General features: G+C 32.6%; 2 protein-coding genes across 2 annotated transcripts; one reads left to right on the top strand and one right to left on the bottom strand.

The window, feature by feature from the left end:
* Nucleotides 1-1763: 1763 nt before the first annotated feature.
* On the bottom strand, nucleotides 1764-9981 carry LOC105271936 (uncharacterized). The gene is made up of 5 exons (XM_011313764.1): nucleotides 9817-9981; nucleotides 5074-5236; nucleotides 3147-3304; nucleotides 2838-2951; nucleotides 1764-1949 (listed from the first exon to the last, which is right to left on the bottom strand). Exons 1-5 carry the CDS (start codon nucleotides 9834-9836, stop codon nucleotides 1796-1798), a joined length of 609 nt encoding a protein of 202 aa, XP_011312066.1. The 5' UTR covers nucleotides 9837-9981; the 3' UTR covers nucleotides 1764-1795.
* Nucleotides 9982-19167: 9186 nt separating this feature from the next.
* On the top strand, nucleotides 19168-19676 carry LOC105271934 (uncharacterized). Its single transcript, XM_011313763.1, has one exon. The coding sequence runs from the start codon at nucleotides 19175-19177 to the stop codon at nucleotides 19610-19612; it is 438 nt and encodes a 145-aa protein (XP_011312065.1). The 5' UTR covers nucleotides 19168-19174; the 3' UTR covers nucleotides 19613-19676.
* The last annotated feature ends 2879 nt before the right edge of the window (nucleotides 19677-22555 follow it).

Raw genomic sequence — 22555 nt, 5'->3', positions numbered from 1 at the left:
AGTTGAATTTTCAGCATTAATTTAAAAATTCATTGAATCTTTCAATCATTCTGAAAATTTCGGAAAATTGAGTTTTTCATATTGAATAATAATTTATTTTTTGATTAAAAGTTGAATTTTCAGCATTAATTGAAAAAAATCATTGAATCTTTCAATCATTCTGAAAATTTTGGAAAATTGATTTTTTCATATTAAATAATAATTTATTTTTTGATTAAAAGTTGAATTTTCAAGATTTCGACTATTTTTCAGTGCAGCATCGATTCGAAAATTGAGAATCACCAGAATACTTAATAAATTAAATGATTCGTCAATGAAAAATTGTTGAAGATACTATTCACCTGTTCTTACCTGAAATGTTAAGTTGAATTTTCCAACAGGATACTGTTTAAATATTTTTGTCTGTATTCAGTGATGCCGCTTGTATCCTCAACAATTGTTAATTGAAAAACGATCAACCCGTTGATTTTTAAGAAATTATAATCCGCGACGCGCCATTTAAACACGTGAAAAGTTCTTTGAATAAAAAAATTTCTCTCTCAAGTTCAAACCGAACAATCTCAAACAAAATGTCATCCATTTGTAGCTATTTTTTAAAACTATTCGTCACAAAAATTTAAACAAACTCTCTCTCTCTCTCTCTCTCTTGTAAATATTTTGAATCGCAGCGACCTTAAAGAGTAAATACTCTGTGAGTACTTGAATAAATTACCGATCGACAAAATATCGTTCCCAATTTCTCATTGACAATTCAAATAGTTTTCTAGTATTGACATTTTAATTGACTGCAGAGGTTGATGCCCACCTTCCTCATTGCATCATTCGATTATTCCCCATTGTCTTCATCAATTTGAAACGTGATTCCAACACTCGTGGGACTGACAATTTCTCTAGATGATGAGAATGCACTTTTCATGAATTCTTTCTCTTTCACGAAGACAAATACCCGTAAAAGGTCACCCTCGATATAAATTAAACTACATTTTTGGGATGCAAAGGCTTTACAAAGAGCAACAGCAATCGACGAATACATTTTATTACCGAGAACATCTGCAGGTGTTCAGACAATCGAATAGGTCTCGTAACTCGTGTTCGAGTTACGAAATTCTCAAGTGATTTTTAGTTCTGAATTTTACTACACGAGTGAAATATAAAAGATGAGTCCATGGAATTCTACAGTTGAATTATTGAATTATTATTCAAGGATTAATGCGAATAAATTAATGCAACAAGTAGAGTTCCACCGAAAAAAAAAACTGTTATCACAACATCTTTGTTTAAAATTTAAGTTTCTCCATGAAAAATCGTTTCAATCTCCAAATAGTTCGTGGCTAATGAAAAATAATTTGTTAGTTTAATTAAATTCCAAGGCATTTTCATTTATTTATTTTTTTTTGTGGGAATTCATTCGTTTTTTTACTATCACTAATTTATATTTATACAAAAATTCATAATTAATATTAAAAAAGTGCTCGACAGTAATTTGATCATTTTATGTACATGATAATGTCCTCTATTTCAAAAACAATATAATCAAGTATTGAGGGAGACAGAATTGCATCGTACGACGTAGAAAATACTAGGAACGTCTATCACATGGTATCAGTGAGAGGACAAAGAATTTAAACAAAACCATGTTAAAGAAAATTATAATAAATCAATAGCGGAAAGGGTCATCAGTGAGTAATGAAGAAATACTCAATGGGATTGATTGAGTTGGTTTCAGGGGTTCAAGCTCAATTTCATTACTTTGAAAAACACAATTGAAATTTATTGACAATTTATTGGAATTTTTTCAACCTCTGCGATAGGGCTTAGGCTTGACTTGAATTTCTTCTTGCTGAGACTCTTGGACTTCTTCTTGATTGTTTTTTCCTCTTGTACTACCACCGAATCGACCTCGGACTGGTGCTCTCGTCGTTGATTCATTATTTTTACGTCCTGACGCCCTGAAAATTTAAAATTTTGTTTATTTAATTAAAGCTATTAAAATATCTTTATGTATTGGACAAAAAAATCACATCGAATCAGTTCTTACACGATTTTTTTTCAAACAATGTTTTAATAAATTAAAATTAAAATTTTGTTTTTTTCAGAGAAAACGTTGTCAACCTACAGAAAATATATTATAACATTTTTTTTAATTGATATCGTACATGAATTTACAAAATTAAAAAAATCAGTCATTTCCAATGGAGATGTGCATAAAAAATGGAATTGGGATGTTGATCGTGATATAGCAAAGAGTTTTATGATTCACGAGAAGAATCTTCAAGCATTATTTTTCCAAATGATCTTTCTCTCGAAATATCTCTCGAATTATATCTATAAATTAATATACAGATGCGACAAGAGGATTGTCCTATCGAGTTTTCTGCAAGATTTCTCAGAGAATTCAGACATATCTTATAGGTAATAAAATTTCCTATGGAAAAAATTCCTCTAGAAAATGACGGACATTAAGAAAATCTTCAATTACAATTTCTCAATAAGCAATATATATATTTCCCATAGGCGCAGAAAAAATGGAAAGTCGGCCCATGCTACCGCAATAATAAAAGAGAGGATAGTAGGAGAGGCAAAAATAAGAGAGGATAGTAGGAGAGGCTAAAAAGGCTAAGACGAAGGGGTGCCTATCAAACCATGGTAAGAAAACAATGGTAATAGGAAAAAGGAAAAATGTAAAAATAAAAATAAATATATTTCCCATAGAGAATTTTTCATAAGGTCTTCCTGTAAAGATTCCCAGAGAGAATGCTAAGCAGTGTAAAAAAGTTAACAATCCCATCGTCAATTTTTATCCGTTAATGCTCATTGGAAAATCATCGGATACTTACTTCGCTTTTGATGCTGAAGAATCTGCAGATGCCTGCGTGGTGGGATGCTCTTTCTTGTGTGTGCCAGCTTCAGCCCTTCGTCGTTTGAGAGCAGCAAGGAGATCCTCATTCGATCTAGATAAGAATCAATTAAGACAATTAACTAAATGATTATCGAAAAATATTTAATGAGATTTACTGCTATTTGAGATAAGGGCACATGTAAAAATCTTAGTAATTTAATTTTTCTGATACATTATTATGAATTAGTCTTTAGTGGGAATGATTTAACTATTAATTATGGTTTAATTATCTTCGATATCTTTCTACCTAAAAGGCCTAACTCCTCCAGCACGAAGTTTCTTTGTAGCTTCAGTAGTTGTGGATGGTGCCTCTTCGGGTTCTTGATTTTCATCAACTACCTCTTCACCCTCGTCGAACTCTTCTTCAACTGGTTGCTCAACTGGCTTTGGTGTTGTCGATGCGGGCTGTAAATTAAATTCTATGTATTGCTCGTTCCAGTTGTATGAATCGACGTACCCGACGCTAAGAATTTTTCTAGCTCTCTTTTACGAGGATTTTATGGTAATTCGCAAGTGGAAATATGAAGTCTTCATTGATTAGATCATTATTTAGAAACTAACAGTCTCCAAACAAAATGTCACAAGATTTTATTTGTCAGTGATGGAATTTTTTAATAAAAAAAATTATGGATAACCACTTCCGAAATATTGTGCTTGCCCCAGATCATTTATCGTTTATTAGCAGATTATTTAACGAAATTAAATAACAAATTAAAGGAAAACTATTAATAGCCTAATTGATAGTCTTGGAGACAAAATGTCATGAGATTTTTTTTGTGAATGATGGAATTTTTTTATAAGAAAAATTATGGATAATTACATCCGAAATATCACGCTTACCCCAGATTATTTATCGATTATCAGCAGATTTGTTTGAAAGATAATAACGAATTAATGATAAACAATTAACAGCCAAATTAACAGTCCCAGAATGCTCACACTGGATTTTTCGATTTTTAGGCTTAATAATTATTTCTAAATTGGGAAATATTATTAGAGAATATCAATAGATCATTTTCAAGGAAATTTTCTGCTGTTCTGCATAATTTTCCTTAATATAATATTGCATGAACTGCGATGATAATAAAAAAACCAATAAAAAGAATACGATTCTTGAAATTCTTAGAATTCCTAAGGATTGATAAGGAATTATCAATAAAATTCCGATACCATCGATTTGATGGGTTTATTAAATCATGAATTATGGGAAAAAAATTCTATTTGTGTTGTGAAGTGGTAAACTAGGATAGTTGTATTTTTTTCAAGGCCAGATTAGTCAATAGTGAAGATTTAAACAAAGGGGATAATGATATTTTCATGGATGCCTTTTTTGTAGCTCTCATGATTCTGCAGGGAAAACGTCTACATAAATATATATATATAATATCAACTAAATTTTCTTTTATAAATGAAAATAAATGTATATATATAGTAATATATAGATATACGGATCGAATTTTATTGTTTAGAAAATTAAACAAAAATTTACAGGGCAAGAATCAACAATACAAAAGCTGTTGAGCGATATTTAGAATAAAATAAGCAAGAGAGAATATAATATAAGTGAAAAATTAGTGGATGAAGAAGAAATTAAGAAAGAAATGGAGAAATAGTAATTAGTAAATATACTCGATAAAAGGAATTTTTACTCGATTAAAAGGAATTTCCAACTCTCGTAGGGATTTATGAATATTTATATTTTAGAATATTTCTGGTGAATAGTTGAAGAAATTAAACGAAAAATTATGACTTTCTGTCTGAGATTGTCCGTTTTTAACTTGAGATGGAAATTTTTGAAATTTTGAAAACTTTTCCCGTGCTTAAACGCAGCGTCACGGTTTAGAATTAAAAAAAAATCAACGGCTCGATAATTTTTCAGATAAAAATTGTCTAGGGGAGAAGCCGCATCATTGAATACAGCCAAACAAAAATTACATCGATTGACCGTTTAATTTTTAAGAAATAATAACAGAAAATTGATGAATTTACATAATTAAGAATGGGTTAGAATGAAAAATATGTAGTTATATTCAAGCTATCATACACAATGCAAAATAAAATGAGAATATATACTGTCAAAGGATTGTGCTTTGATCTCAGACAATTTCCAGCGCATTAACTTTTTACAGACTTTTACACGAGAATTGATGAATTATTATTTGATAAGTACTTACAGATGCTTTTCTACCAGCTGGTGCTCGTGCACGTGGAGATAAGAGGCCTCCAAGTCTTCCAGGTCTAGCAGGGGCTGGGGTGACTGGAGCAGGGGCTGGCTCATCCTCATACTCATAATCCTCTTCTGACATGCAGCCAGCTATTAAACATAGCCCCAGTAATCTGCAACATCATTAAAGTCATGAATTTATAAACGCTGTGGACTTCTTCAGAAAGCGGTTAACATTTTTATAAAGACAAAAAAATGTACATCTTAATGTAAAATTCTTTCATGCACTCGTTGCGCCTGTCACGCCTGTACCACTAAGTGGATTTTTGACCTGTGACATTCACGTATATAGTCGCAGAGACTCACTTTCTCTGGGTAGTTCATCACACACGTAAGTTACCGCGATTAATTTTGTTTTAACAATAAAATTTTCACAATTGAAAATGTCATTAAAATGTGAGGGAAATTCTACATATTCTGCATCATTCCCTTCATTATTATTTTATATCTCACAGTTGTTTCAGCTTCAGTCGGATTTTAATGCGATATTATGTGTCGATATTGTTGTTTAACAACAATATCTCGGTTAATAAAATAAAATATGAGAAATTTGTCCGTTCAAATTTCAGCTTTTTCACTTCTATATTTGACTAAAATTAATTTTTCATTGGTAAATCTTCTGCTAGTTTCGGCTTCATTAATTATCAATATATGAAAATAATTAGTTAATTAAGGAGTAGGAATTTTCGTGGAATAAAAGATTCTTGGAGTTCGGTAATTCCACATGGAAAAAATATGCAGAAATATATCTTAGTTATATCCGGATATATTTCTCACACATTTTGACAAAAAAATTCATTATCTGACATGTTTTTGATATATCTGTGCAGATATATGATATATTGGAGGTATATTTGCGGCAAAAAATGACATCTCAGTTATAATTTTTGGATTATACATGTATTATATATTTTTCATGTGGTATGTCCATAATTAGTAATTTTAGAGGAGAAATTAAGGGCAGATAATTCTGGTGATTGTGGATTGCAAAATTTTCTGTCAATAGTCTGGCTGTTTCTCCTGAGGTTCCTCATATAAACTTGCACTAAGAGAAAATCTTCGAGGAGATTTCAGTACTATTCAAGGAATTTTTTTTTTGCTATTTATAACGCAATTTATAGTTTTCTAGGAAAATTTCTCGGGATGTGAAGGTGAATATTTAAAATCAATGATTGAAAAATCCACGTGATACTCAATATAATTTCTAGTACCAGCAGTGAATTATCCCCTAGTTGTTAATTCACATCTCCTTTCCCGTGCCAGCACTAGAATTTGTCTCAAGAATTTTCCTCCAGGTCGTACACTCATAAAATAATAAAAAAATTCTAAATAATTATGAATTTTATATAAATACGGCACTTTTTCTAGACACATTTAATGACAATTGTTTAGATGAATCTTGCTGACACATATTTTCCTCAAGCTATGAAGTTTTTGTTTCAATTTATTGTTTATTTTCCATCATTCCAATTTATTGAGTCCAGAAAAATCTCAATATATATTTAATTCCTAAAATTTAATTAATAAAATAGGAAATTGCAGTTAAAATTGAAATTGACTTACGAAATTCGACACAATGCTTTTAAATATTGACAACTTAATAAATTATATATCAACTGATTATTTCGATCTTCAAAGTTTTTATTAATCCAATCTCAATCCGTTTACAACGATTTCATTTTTTGCATCGACATTCTTCTAAAATTACACTCGACATTTCAAGTGTAAACATTAAAAATTTTAAATAATTCTTCGTTAAAAAAATATTTAATTTCTTGAATACTCTTCTAATTCTATTTCCGTGCTGATATGACACCGAACAAACGTAAAAGTGTTGAAAATTCAAACAACAAAATAGAAGGTTTCATTGAAAAATCAATTGATGTTTGACTTGAACTCGGATTTTTTAAATTGTCAAGACAATTGCGACATTTAATGATGATTGTTAATTGAAATATAACGCAAGCTCATATTGGAAATTCGGATAACTCGGTAATTGACATTTAAATAAATTTTCAACAGTGTAAATGACATAAATGTCAGTCTTCCAGAATCTCTTCATAACTATCACTTGCGTAACTGAATTGGTTAACTTTTTAATTCACTCAAACTTGAGAATTTCGATTGTACTAAACGCCCAAAGATTTAATCACGTGAAGAGATTGTTTGAAACATGCAACATCACCAGTGAAAGTGAAAAATGATAGTCACATGAGTGGGGCATGAATCAATTCATTTGGAGCAATCAAACATTCAGAAGAATTAAGAAATCAAATCGTAGGATTTATACTGAACACCTGAATGATTAATAGGTCAGGTTCACAACGTCAAATTCAATATCATTTCCATATCACCAATTAATCCCTGATATTGTAATTTACACAAGTCTGTGCAGAAAAAAAAAGCTTTTGGCATTAATCTAAACTTTCCCGAAACTTTCTGCATCTCATTCGGACTGGAAATGGCTATCACATCCGATAATTTACCATTTTTACGTTTCATTAACGATAAACATTTATACAGCTTTATTATCTTTCGATTATCTATTGATATTAATTTTTTTATGTGAAAGATAGTAGATAAAAAATTTATTTTCCACGGCGAAAAGAATGAAATTCGCATAATGGAATGCGAAAAGTCTTCACAACTTTAACATATCGTTTATTTAATTAAATTCACACGGGAACAATAAAAATCGTGATTAAAAATTGTTAATTTAAATGAGTTCCAATTCAAATTAGCCGCCTCAGACGTCTAAACCAATGAGGAGTAAGCCTGACAGACTTTCGAGATATCGATAGTCTCGATGTTTATCCTTTTTAGAATAGGATTAATTTTTTTATGTGAAAGATAGTAGATAAAAAATTTATTTTCCACGGTGAAAAGAATGAAATTCGCATAATGGAATGCGAAAAGTCTTCACAACTTTAACATATCGTTCATTTAATTAAATTCACAGAAGAACAATAAAAATCATGATTAAAAATTGTTAATTTAAGTGAGTTCCAATTCAAATTAGCCGCCTCAGGCGTCTAAACCAATGAGGAGTAAGCGTGACAGACTTTCGAGATATCGATACTCTCGATGTTATCCTTTTTAGAATAGGAAGGATTAGATTTTAGAAAATTCATAGATCTCTTTAACTCTTGTATAACGCCCCAATTTTTATCTAACATTATGAAATATCGTTGAGACCTCTGTAGGCTTATGCCATAATTATCGAAATCAATAAAAAATAACAAAACCTAGAGATTGCAACTACAATGTGTATTTTCAATCAAGAAAAAATTCTCACGGAAAAGTCATAAACACTTTCTATTTCTCTTCTTATTATATAGAGTATAGAATATAATAGACTGTTGAATGAAGTTTATGACTTTCGAAGATTGTTAATGGCTAATCGCTAATGGCAAATTTTCAATCTTCAAAATCCTTTAAATACTCAATTATTTTCATTAGCACTGAGTGATATAATTAATAGCTGGTACGTTGTACATATTTTTAATGAAAACAATTATCAGCATTCTTCGTGCTATCGGAATTTCAAGGCAACATGAACACTAAAAATTTCAATATACCTAGATTTATCGAGAACAATTCTGTATCGTGTAGGCTTTCAACGAGCTTGCATACTAATAATCATTTCCTGGTTTTCCATCACTTACAAGTTGAACGAGAGAGTGTTTTGCATAACTCCTTCACTAACTTTATAATCGTTATTGACTAGTCGTGCAGGAAGACACGTCCATTGGCATTATCACGGTACCTTTCTGCTTTTTATTTTCTTTATTTTTTCCTAGGCGTAGTTTAGCATTACAACGGTATGTACCTTCACCATTGTCCTCTACGTGAGAAGAATTTTATCAAGAATTTCTAGATTAAAAAATGCGAGAGTAAGGAAATCCCAGAATTCGCTGTCTCATAAATCACTGTCTCGAAAATTTCGCACTGATTATTTCCCAAAAACCACTCGCACCTAGTCGTTTAATTATTTATAATAATCAATGACCACTGATAATTGGTATTTATGGAAAATTTGTGATTATTTATTTATAAGTGAATCTAGGGAAATGTAAAGTAACCGGTAAAATGGCAAAATTCAATTGTCAAAATTCTTCTTGGTAAATATATTAATAAATCTCTTGCAGGATCTTTCACTCTAGAAAATAATGACCGCTGTTGAACATTAGCTCTATAATATTCTCGTTTCATAGTAACAAAAGCATTCTCCCGATAATCTCACTGGTATCAATTTTTTCAAGGATTTCAATCGCAATTGAAGTCCACAAGGACTTCTCACACATATCCCATAAACCGGCAGACCCACGTCGCGTGATTTTAACTAAAAACCACTTTCCAATTTGCTATATACCATATGTTTTCACTCTCAATGCATTCACGCGAGGATTATTTATACTTACGATGATATTAATTACTTAATCTTCAGCATTACCCCAGAGTAGTCAGAGTAATCTTGCGATTAAAATGAATAAATTGTCCTTGTGCACTTGATTTTTAATTACAATATCTCAATTGAATGAGATATTGCTATTTTCAGTAATTCCGTAAAAAAATAGAGTGGGGAAAGGGGACAAAGTGGAACAGTCGTGGAGGAATAGTTTCATCGAGGATATAGTATTGATTTGAAAAAAAGTTATTAGTGATTATTGATTAGTGATTGGTGTGTACTTACATGATGAATGAGAGCCTCATGTTTCTCCCGATGTACTTCAATGAATGAAAAGTCAGCAACAACTGCGGTGCACAAAATTCCAACGTCGAGGTAGTTGATATTAAAAAAAGGAATTAAAAGGAGAAAGAGGCTGAAGCACACCACCACTGCAAGCGCGGAGGCTGTACTTTCGAGTGGCGTGTCGTGTTTCCCCTTCTCTCAATATATATGCTCTCCACGCTCACCAAACATTTACAAACTAATACATTTGTATTATCCAGTATTTTTAGTTCTCCACAAATTTACGAGTTGTTTGACCGTCTTTGAACCTTCAGCGATTGTCCTGATCCTTGCGGTTATTTTTACCCACTGATCATCCGGGCATTCAGAAGAAATTTCGATCCTTTGGGTCATTGCGCTCCAATGCACTCTGGGAAAATTACACTTGACGGTTCTAGCTGAATGAATTTTATTCAATCCGCCTATCATCTATTGTCCACCTCCATTTTTAGCAAAATTAGAGATCACGAAAAATTACTTTTTTTTTTTATTGTAGTCAAATCAATAGAAGATATTTAATATTTTATAGAAATGATTGAGAAATTATCTGCATGTTAGGAGATTAAACAAAATGACGACTTTTGAAATAATTGAATGCATTTTAAGGGGTTACATGGGTTCCCCAGTTTGAAAAGATCGATTTTTTTTGGTTTATTCATTTTGACGACATGTCTAGGATATTGTTAAAGAATTTTAAATCGACTGTAAAAGTAAAAAGTAAAAAAATTCCGCTCCCATACCAGCCTTTGGTGGACTATTGTCTATTTTTGAAATGAAGGATTTTTTAAAATCGTTATCCGTCTCACATTTTTAGCAACCTTCCTCATCATCTGCTAGGAATACTCACTAATTTTTTATCATTTCCCCTCAGTTGGAGTTTAATTGTACAAAGATTTGGATAACTATCCAGTAGTTCTCGTTCTTTATGAATCTATGCGAGGTTTGACCGTCTTCGCACCTTCAGCAATCGTCCTGATCCCCGAGGTGATTTTAACGTACCGATCATCCGCGTCTTAAGAAAGAATCGAATCGAATCGATCCTTAGAAATCGATCACTCTTAGAAAATTACACTTGACATTTTAAGCTAAAAGAAATTTGTTCAATTTCTCTTATCATTCTCCATTTTCATCGCCTTAATTTTCCATAATTTCTCTTCATTTGAAGATCAAACGTACAAAGATTTAGACACCTATCAAGTCATAAGACTTGAAATTTTTAACGATAAAATCGCATAGAATTTCTGGAGGGGTTAATTCAGCGGTCATTTTCTATTTTCTGGTCAATACGGATTTGGTAAACCTTAAAAACTTAAAAAATTGCAATTATTCATTTCGTGGAGTTCACGGTCTGCTGAAAACTATTTGATATTTGTTATGAGTTTAAAAAATTCAGTCGTTCCGTTGAAAAATCGATGATCGGTGCCATGAAAAATCCCAATTTTTTCACATTCAAGCTTTTCATTAAACAATATCAATTAATTATTGGAAGGTAATTGCCTCACAGATAGAATAGTGAGATCCCACCATTTTTAAAGTTTTGATCAATCGCCACATAGTCATGACTCGAAGCGATATAAAATAAATAGTTAAAAAAAAAATCATTGGAAGTTCAGACGACCATGTGACTGAAATTCCCAAAAGTTGCTGATAGTGTAAATCGAATAGTTTATTATCATACCAGTTTGAAAAATAACTCCTGATGGATGTGCAGGGGTATAATGACATTCACCAGAAAGTACACGTTTTCACATGTATCGTCCAAAATTTTATGACCCAACATGGAAAAAGCATTTTTATTCACTTGTACCACAAGAAATTTTACGGAAAAATCTGAAACGTTTCACTAAAAAAAATACGAAAAAATTCCGTAATTTTTCTGAAAACTGTAAAACCTCTCAGGAATTCCACGAATTATTATTCAATTTCTATCATTTATACCTTCTTCTGTCTTTTAAATATCCCTCCTCTGATTGACGCACATTCATTTATTATTATTTCATTTTTATCTTTCTCCTGACATATAAAATATTACAATATCTACACCTTAATCTAAATAATTAAAAACCTAGAATTTTTTGTAACATTCCGTAAATCTTACCTGTCCTTTCAAGTCATTTTTACGATTCGCGTCGCGGGAGTGGATAAAAAATCGGAATCGTAGTCTCCGAATAATATACCTCGGGCCGAACGGTTTTAATGGTTTGAATTAATGAGTTTATCTTATGAATATCGTTAAAAAATAGTTAATAATCGTTCGAGCTTAAACATTTAAAATGGTTTCATTTCCGCCTCGTTCTATCCGAGTACAAATGACGCCAGTCTCACAAAGTCTTTATGAGGTTGCTAGATTGGAATGTAAGGTCCTCATAGGGTTGCCTGCTGAGGTCGAGATCAGGACTAAAATATAATGGTGAGCTGAGGTTTTTATCTGGCGAACATTATCAGGTCTTTAAATAGTTTACTTTGCCCTTACGGCAACGAAATAGGGCTCTGATCAGTTTCGAGACTACGATTTCCTGACCAGGACCTTGAAAACGAGGCGTAATGTCAACCTTAGCAGGTAAGCCTGATAGCAATTAGTCCTGATCAGGTGTCCACCTGGTAAACCTGAAAGGCGCATTTTATAATTTTATTAATAGTTATGGCTCTCCTGAAGTGCTGAATTCACGTGAATATTGAAACGCTGGAAATTTTTATTCGGAAATTTTTCTATCGCTAGGTATCTTATGTGGAACATACCGGCAATAATTTCCATCGAACAGATTACGGTTAGAGGGATAGTATATTTCGTAACAAGTGCGGAAGAGTGATTTTTGGCGTCTGAGAGGTTAATAGCACCAGACGAAAGTGAGTAATATAATCCTACATGCTAAAAATCACTTTCTGCCCGAGTTGCGGACTAGTATATTTAACAAGTACGGAATAAATTTTCTGGCTCGTGGGAAGGTTGTAACACGGCCCTAAGGCGAGTTTTATAATTCCACGAGTCAAAATAGTATTTTTTATGCCTAGGACGGAAAAAGTGAATCTGACGAATGCGGCTTTAGGGAGGTTAAACGAGGTTAAGAAACGCGTTTTACCGTCCGCGATGACATAAAATCCATAACGCACGTGTTTCGTACACTATTTTATGTGTTTGGGCCCGTAATCCGAATTTCGCGAAAAATTCTCGTGTTACGAGGAAAAAATTCAAACACATTCGGGGAGTAGTTGTGTCCTGTATATTATACGCGACAGCATCGGCCTGTGACGTCACACCGACAAAACGTCCACTTGGCCGATACGCTGTCGTGTATCTTGATTCTGTCGAGCGAAGTGAGATTAGAACCGCATGATTACGGGCACCTATGACATAAATTATTTTTCTTCGCAATGGGCAGGAAAGTGACTTTTTAATTCACAGTTGAGAAATAAAAATGTCATATCTGTCAGTTTGTCGTGGAGTTAATTTGACTAGATAATGGTTTTATTTTTTATATAGCGACTACCAGAGAGAATCATCAAAAAATCATCAGTAATAATAATAATAATACCATGTAGGTTGTAGTGACGTCGAATGGTGCAATTCTATTGGTCGATATTTGCGTTGGAAAAATAATCAACAGTATTTGTTGGTTTTATAATTGATTTATATCTCCAGATCAGAAAATGTGAATGAATGAGTCATTAAACATACAAAGAAAATTATCCCTCTTTTCAATAAGCCTTTATTGATGAGTGCTATTAATTACTTGTTTAAGGAAACGTGGATAACTTACTCGTTTCTTACTACAACGATCGGTGAGTTCTTGAAGATAATAAAATCATCAATGATATTTACCTCCTTTTATATGTCCATAAATCAATCAATAATGTTCCGTTATGTACTCGTGATTATTGAATAATTTCATCATTTCATTGAAGAACTCTATTCTATCATGGTCGAGAGAAATTGAGGGACACTGAAAAAAAAAAATTCTAATGCCAGATAAGTGGTATTGTGCTTAAGATTGTTGTCGTGTAAAATATTTACTTGGCAGTTTTTGTTTAAATTTTTATGGCGAATAGTTAAAAAGGATGTAGCTGGAGAATAATCACTTTCTGTTTGTGATTGTTCGTTTTGAATTTGAGAGGGAAATTTGTGAAATTCAGGGAATTTTTTTCACGTGAAATCACGAGAAGATATAGCACAATCAGTCGCTTCATTCACTTCAAATAATTATATCCTATAACACATATTTCATTTTATTTCATCATTTAATTTATTTGACATTTAATTAGATATAGTATACATTCTTCACAAAAGAAATGTTTTATATGTTCTAAAGAGCCTGTGAGAAATGATTATTGAAATAATAGATATGAATAATTACGCCAGTGGTAAATTTTCTAATTGTCAATGGTAATTCTGAAAAGAAATGAATTGCATGGGTAATGTTTATACTTGTAGATCAATCATCCATGTTGAATATCCAAATTCTAGTAGGCATGCGCAAAATTTTATAAGTCGTATAAAAGTGGAAGGGAGAGAGGAGGGAATCGAAAACGTAAGTTAGTGAAAGTAAAAGATACAGTCACTCGATGAATATATCTTGCTCAAAGGTACTAAAGAATGTGCAGTGTCCCTCATGTCTGGAGCATTCATTTTGACAACGAAATTCTTCACAAGTTATAATCATCCGAAAAATTACAGAAGATACATTCACTATTAACTGCGCCCGTTTAATCGACATTTGGGATATTATCCCGATATTTTTACACAATTCCGTTCGTATATGAAATCATTGGGACTCAATATTTTTATTTATTATTCAATCAATTCCGAATTTACGTAATTTTGGAGGATATTATTGCAAATGAGGTAATACTGAATTATTATCGCGTAAAGTAAATAAACTGCGCTCGAAAGACACATCCGCTTCTTCTTAATTCCAAATATTTTTCTATTTTAGCGATGTTTTTATTGCATTTTTATTTATACGAGATCTACTGCGCACCCCGTGCGGCGAATTTGAATTTGGCGGGCCGAGTTGACCAATGAGAAGTTAGTCCTGCGCGCTTCGAGATATTTCGACTCGGGCGAACTTCATTCTTGTGTTTCTACTTTCATAATAAGGACTAGCACTAGAGGCCTGACAAAACGTTTGTGAATTATGATCTATTTTTAATTCAATGACAACAAATATGCAATAACAAAAAATTAATAAAAAATTGTCATTTCTTATAATCTCTATAACATGTTTGCTTTTTAAAATTGATTAAATGGATTAACTAGAACATAATATTAAATATTCAGCAACGAATAATTCAGAAAAAATCTACAGTGAAGCAAGATGAAATTGTCGGTTGATTATCAAATAACTTGGAAACTAGTTTTATCCTTCTCACAAGTTTGCTGAGAAATAACCATCAAATGTGGAAAAGTTATAGAAATTTTGTAATTAACGAATTCTTTCATACATTTCAACAGACATTTGTATCCAAAGATGTAAATGAATCCGTTGGAAAAAATGATTGGAAATGATTGGATGTGCAGTTACTCGGTATGTTGTAATGATGATAAAAAAAATTACCGATGGATAATGACCGGAGATTTATCACTTTGAGCTCCTGCTCGGCTGCAAAATATTTATTTTTATTTGGGTAAGCAGGTTATAAATCATTGCCTGAGGATGAAGATGCAGGTTTGACCTTCGTTATGAGACGAGTGTCTCTTTATAAGGATACGACCGGCTTTTTCAATTTTATCGGTAATGGAGCCTTTTTTTTCCAGTTATATATTACCAATTTCTCCCGTTTATTTAATTAATACCAAATTTACGATACGTTACTATAAATATGTTAACAACAAATTAGCACGAAATATTTGCCGTTTCAGACAATTACACTTGAAATTTCCAGTAACAAAACTTGAATTTTCTAATAAATATTAATCGACGAATCACTCATTCTCTTGAATATTCTTTTAATTATCCATTTTCAGATCGATATAGTACAAACAAAACCGTAAAAATATTGGAAATTCAAGCAATAATTTCCCTGAATTTTCAGTCAATCGAAAATTCAATTATTATTCCATCCTTAATTCTCTGGAATTCTGAGGATAAATAAAAAATGTAATGACTGTTGTTAATTGAAATCAACTGCAAGTCCATAATTAACAATAATTTACATTACACTGATAAAAAAATTGAAAAACTCCGAGGAATTTGGAACTGAAATTTCCATTAACAAATAGATTATTTTATTTATATTCTTAAATCCAGGAGGATTACAATTAAATTATTTGCTGATAATAAATCATTAATATTAAAAGGCATGATTATTTTGTTTGTCTTTTTTTACTCCATCTCGAAGAATTAAATATTATGCAATGTAGAAAAACCGCAAGACAAATTCAGAGAAAGAATTTTTAAGCAATAAAAACAACTGTATAAAATAAAACCGATGATGTGGATAAATTAAAAACCGTGATGATGATGTTGGACACATTGAGCTCATATATCGCTCCAGGCGAGTTTATCACGGACTTAATCGATTTTAGTGCATCACTCCGAGAGGCAAACAGTCAAGGTAAATAAGTGAATAAGAGTTCTGATTTTTAATTCACCCACAAACAGGTCCTGGAATGTTGTCCAATTTTCGGCAACTTTCGGCAACTTTTGGCGTCGAGTTTACGGGAATAGTTTACGAACTTTACGCTAAATATGCAGACCTGCAAAATGCCAATAATTTCCATAATTTCCTATTGAAAAGTATTTTTGAAAGGACTTTTAATAAATATAATTTCACTTTTAGGGTAATTCGATTTCACCAGAATTTCAAATGAACTTAAGACCCGGGTGGACTATCTATCGAACGTCGACTTTTGTTTAAATTTTATCTTTTTAACTTAAAATACATTAAAATTTGGGATCGATTTTGTGTTGCGAGAAGCATTTGAATGGACATGAAAAAGAAATGAAAAAAAAGAGGAAAAATTATAGAAGGGCGCTAAAGATCGATATTATTTAAAAGGAATTTACCAAGTTTGCTACAAAAATAATAAAAAATACGTAGCTTACTATTGCATCCACCTGTCACTCAATCTCCTCGAGAGCAATGGTAAGCTGCTTAATTTTTATTATATTTTTGTAATGAATTTCTTTAAATTTTTTAGTTACAAGTGTCATATGTTTAAATATTTTGTAATTAGTTTTACGATAGGTCTGTACTCTTCTTTGCCGGTCATCGAAATAGAGATTCTCATTCATATCTCAGTCGCTGAAAGGTTGGCTGTTAATAAAGAAATGACAAGAGTAAAAAAGATATTGAGGAATCCTACATTACCTGATCCAGACGTTCATGTAATTACCAGGAGCAATCAATCATTAATTTTCTAATGAAAATCAACGCAGATGACTTGGAAATCGCTTGGTCGAGTTTAAGAATACGATCTTATCATTTGGAAAGGAGTGATTGACTCAGGACTAATTACTCCATGTGGCGTACAATTTTCATGACTAATTGTTGATCGAACTGATTTGAATCGATTCAACGTCAAGTGAAAACGCATTGATATAAACTTTGGTAATTAACAATTGTTCGCTATTCCATTATTTTCGATAAGAATTGGCAAAGATATGCAAGGACTTCTCGAAGGATATGCAAAGTATAATGAAGTGTAACGAAGAATTGACAGAACTTGTTATCGGGTATGAATTTTCTTTATTCAATAGTTATAGAACAGAGGAGAAATTCAATACAAATAACTGAAAGTGTTAAAGTTGGTGGCGCACGGCAATGTCTGTAAAAAGTTTATGTCTTGGGAAATATCTTGGGCCGAGATTAAAATACGATCTTTCGACAGCATCTAGTCGTACTTGATTAATTGCATTGTGTATGGACAGCTAAAATATAACTATATATGTTCCGTTCTAAGTACTCTTAATTAATCTATGTAATATATAATGTATTCAATAATGCAGCTTCCACCGTAAACCATTTTTATTTGGAATATAATCTGCCGTTAAGATAAACCCCCAATAACCGTTGATTTAAAAAAATGTAATCCGTGACTTTTAAATACGTGAAAAGTTACAATAATTTTTCGAATCTCAAGTTCAAACGGGCAACCTGAAACGGAAAATCATCACATTACATCTACTTTTTTCAATTATTCATCGTAAAAAATTAAACAAAAAGAGTTTTACGTATTAAGGATTCCCGACAAACAATTAAAAGAAATTCGCGTTTTTTTTTTAATTTTTCTGGCAAATCATCGATGGAATTGAATGATGAAATTTAATGGTCTCACGTTTTGTCATTATTTAATAGTTCACGAGATTTCGTGGTGATGCAATCATTTTCATGCATTTTTTTCAACTGTTTTGTGATTGTTTTAAAACTTCAGAAAAAACGTAGGGAAAATTTTGAAAAAAATTGAATTTTGTCGAAGAGTTTGCGGAACATCCCCACATTTTGATGCATCAAATGCAGATTTTATTTTGGGTTGACTCTGGGCTTACGGAAATTAATCCGTCTCTCTCTGTTATCTGTAGGTTTTTTCCATCAATCCAGAGTTAACCGTGAATTAACCCTGAGTCAACACTATGTTTGATCTATCAAGGAAATGACGTGCGAATATACACATCAATAATCCCCATAACCATTTAATTGCTATTTATGTAAAAGACTGAACTACTCAGCTGTTTTAATTATGAAGAAGACAACGCATATATGCCGTGTCTCATTTTCTCCCTATATTAAAAGACCACGGGGTTTTTCATTTGTTAGTGCTAATTGACAGTTAACCACAGTTTCTGCGCACGCATCTGAAAACTATGGCGACGTCTCACAAAACCTAGTGAAGGAGCATGAGAGCGCGTCGAATTCAAATATGAGTGATACTCCTTGAAAAAAGTAATTCCTGAAAAGTTGGGAAAATTTGGAGAAAAGTTCGGAACGCATTTCGTCAATATTTGAATTCAATAGGAGTCTTATAACAGGAATACGAAATAATTGAGAAGTCACCCACTTTCTTCGCTATTTTAAAACTAGGATCACTCAATTGGTTCCCACAAATTCATGAATATTCAACTATTTTTATAGTGCGGTGTTTTTATGCTTTGTTTATTTTTATTACAACGTTTGAATACGAAATAAATGTAGTATTCTGGAAAGAAAAAATCAGATGTAAATAATTTGGAGATCAACGATTGGTCGGGACAATATTCCAGGAGTGGGAGTAGGAGGGGAGGGGGTAAAACGAGTGGGGGAAGATGAGGAGTGGGGAGGATGGTATAAAGAGGTAGTCCGCAACAGCAGAGATCATTCTCCGGTTTCCTCCAGCAATAGCAACATGGAATTCTTTGGAAAGCTGATGCGCCTTATTGGTGTATGCAAACCTGAATTTAATCCAGTTGTAAGTCTGCCAGTGGAAATAACCCAGAATATTTTCAGGATGTTAGATCCACGCTCACTCCTGAATGCGGCCCAAGTATCCCGCCAATGGCGTGATGTATGTCGCGGTGATCATCAATTGAGAGCCACCGCCAGGCGTCACATCAGAAGGGAGAAAAGGCGTGCATACGGCGTAGTCGGTAAGCCTCGTTCTAAGCCGTTCAAGATAACAGGCCCCACCACATCTGCGGTACCTGGTATTAAAGCTGCCCCGGTTATCTTTGCTTTCGGCCCTTCTGGCATTTGTGCCGGGCAAGTCAAAGCCCAGAGCGCTAAACGACGCGGTCGTCCCTCCTCAAGAACAGGGATGGCAAAGAGTATTCTTAAGTTTAGGTAAATATGAAGTAAGGTAGATGTATATTATTAAGTTAGAGATTGCGGGCCCGTTATCTAACTATAGAATTTACTGTACCTTTGTTATAAATGTAAAGTTTGGTAAACGAAATTTTAATAAAGATTTTTTTTTGATAAACTCTGTCTTGAATATTTTATTTAAAATACTTTTAATGTCCGATAAGTAAATTTCAGGACAGTCCAAGTAATTGATTACTGGCCCAAAGGATTACCGTTCAAAGTTTTCTCGTTTTTGAGAGGAAAACTATCTTCATTGCTGATGGATTTAAGCGACTTGCAAATAAGTTGTGGATTGGAAGTATGCCGGGCCCTGGTCTCGACTACACGCAAACAAAAAGTTAAACAAAAAACGTGACAATTCCGTAATTCACAAGTGAGAGTAGACTTCCAATAAAAATTGCGGAACGCCGGTAAAAGATCACGTGGACGTAGCGGCTATGAGCCCCAACGACAACACATGTTGATACATTTAAAGACCAGAGACAACACAAACATGTAATATTGTTTACCCACGCAGAAGCAGCACCTCTCACCAAGAGGGTAATTAATCACATTTCACGTTAACACAGATGGATGATATCAGTGTAAACACGCCGCGGCTCTTTCAGCAGCATTTCTGTAATTTAAATTGAGAGTTTGAAGTTATTGTTTAAACCTATATCATCCGTGTACGATGGCAGATCTGATATCAAGACGCCGTGCCATTCTCTCAGGGCATGGAATACTTCTCTTAAACATGATCTCTTCATGCTTGTCGACCCGCGTTCCTATCACTACTGACTTATCTAACACTCAGTGTCTTCATCTTCTACTCAGTCTTTCATGTAAACATTAGTAGAATTAGTAGAATTTCAGTATTAAAATTTCTGGCGGAGAGTGGAGGGGGGGGGGGGTTGTTTAAGTAGGTTGTTCTGGATATTTAGCATTTTTTTCGAATTTTTCAATAGTTTTGGAATAATTTTTCATAGCTAAAAAATCAGAAAATTGAAAGGGATGATTTCTGGACCAAAGTGACCGAAATATGGATAAAAATTTTGAATTAGTATGCACGTATTAATTATCATAATAATCAATGGAAAAAATTGGTGATACATTGGCACCCATTCCGCGTCATTTTGTTTGGATTAAATTTACATTCTGATTGCAAATTCTATGGGTTATAAAGATGTCTTGACCTTTCCATATGACTTCAACCCACTTATTGTACAGCTTTCTTTTTCTTCAATTGCTTAATTAATTTCTCAATTTCGATGACAATTGCCGAATTGACATGATGTCTCTTATTTTCTTGATTTTGGTTAACAATGGCAGTTATTAGCCTACGATACAATTGATACCAGACCTTTAAAAGTAATTGAAATGCACCGCCATCACTGTTTCTCATTACAATTCATGTGCGTCCTTGAAAAATAAGGAAATAAGAAGGAGACAAGAACGGATGACACGAAGTGAATACATGTCAATCCGTTAAAAGTATTCCGAGGTAACGTTAGTCATGGTTCTCCAAGTCTTGTCATTACTATTGCCCATCTTTTATTCGATAGGAAAAAGTTAAGAGAAATATCAAACACAAAGTGAAATGAATACTTAAAATATTATATTCAAATATTGTTTTTCAGAGAAAACAATTAATGACCATAATTCTAAAATACAAGGATCAAATATAAAATCTATCTATTTCAAGAATAACGCGAATATTTCAAGCAAGTATAAAGTATACTTGATTCAAGTTTCTCTTCGTGCAGTTGGAAGGGTACCCAATGAATCATCGAAAGGCCCCGGGTTCAAATCCTAGTTTGGATTATCTATTTTTGGCAATAAACATTCCGGGGAAAATTTTTATTGAGAAGATTCCCTGATCCAAATCCATTCCAATGGTATGTGACGTCACAAGATCGTGAAAGATTAAATAAATCTTCCTCGGCTGATGTATCCGAAGTCACCCAGTGAAGAAAAGAAAAGATTTTTGGTTCCTTGTGTTCGTCCTTCAATTATTGCGAGATAATTACTGATTACCAATTACTAAGATCGTGGTCTTAGACTTTGTGAGTTAACTAAGCTTCTTTTCGAGCAATATTAATCGACACAATTCTTTATGGAGAGTCTCGTTAATCAGTGTAAAGGACATATCCATCAAATCAATAATATAAAATTGATGGGCATGACAGAATGCGTCGTTGAATGATGGCAATCAGTCAAACAGACATTTAAACTTAATACTACAAGAAGAAGATTAAACGAATCGATCACAACCGACTGTGTTGGCCTTCGAGTTCATCTCATTATCAATTATTCCAACCATTTTGTCAGTTCTCAACATTTAACATTCAATATTTCAACGACTGCAGAAAATGTGCAATTATAAGTATAAATTATTGAATATTATAATTTTTTTATTTTTAGAAATTATTATGTTAAGTTTTAATTATTTTTTTTTTATTTTGAGGACCTTTGGACAATTTAAAGTTTTATTTTTCATTCTATTTCGCGGTTTTCAGGTATCCAAAATATCTTTATGTACCGCCCACAATAAATTTTTATTTGGATTCTTCGAGAGTTTGCAAATCAAATTCCAATTTTTGAAATTCCCATAATATTCTCGGTGAATGTAATCATTATTAATTATAAATTATTATTGAGAGGATTCATACAAGACTTCTAATCTCAACGCCAGGTCCAAATTTCCCCGAATTTTCAGTAAGAAATAGATATGCGATATTAGCTAACGTTTCAAACAGATATAAAAAGAATGGTGAATAAAAATCGATCACTAAATAAAATACTACAACCGACGTAAGACGAATAACATTTTAATTATAGATTACTTATACCGGCGGTAGTGGCCATACGGTTAGAGCAGAATAGAATAGAGCATTCAGCAGAAAAAAAATTTTTTTTTTAAGCACTTAATAGATAATGATAGCAA

The sequence above is a fragment of the Fopius arisanus genome, unplaced genomic scaffold, assembly GCF_000806365.1.
Source record: "Fopius arisanus strain USDA-PBARC FA_bdor unplaced genomic scaffold, ASM80636v1 scaffold00129, whole genome shotgun sequence".
Taxonomy (NCBI): Eukaryota; Metazoa; Arthropoda; class Insecta; order Hymenoptera; family Braconidae; genus Fopius; species Fopius arisanus.
Note: the sequence above shows the minus strand (reverse complement) of the source record. Positions and strands in the feature narration are given on the sequence as shown.

Excerpts from the sequence above, each read along its gene's own strand:
- LOC105271936 (XM_011313764.1), bottom strand. The coding sequence starts at position 9,836 with ATGAGGCTCTCATTCATCAT. Across the intron at positions 5,237-9,816 it reads ATGAGGCTCTCATTCATCAT|ATTACTGGGGCTATGTTTAA; the intron begins GTAAGTACACAC and ends ATGATGTTGCAG. Across the intron at positions 1,950-2,837 it reads TCTTCAGCATCAAAAGCGAA|GGCGTCAGGACGTAAAAATA; the intron begins GTAAGTATCCGA and ends TTAAATTTTCAG.
- LOC105271934 (XM_011313763.1), top strand. The coding sequence starts at position 19,175 with ATGGAATTCTTTGGAAAGCTGATGCGCCTTATTGGTGTATGCAAACCT.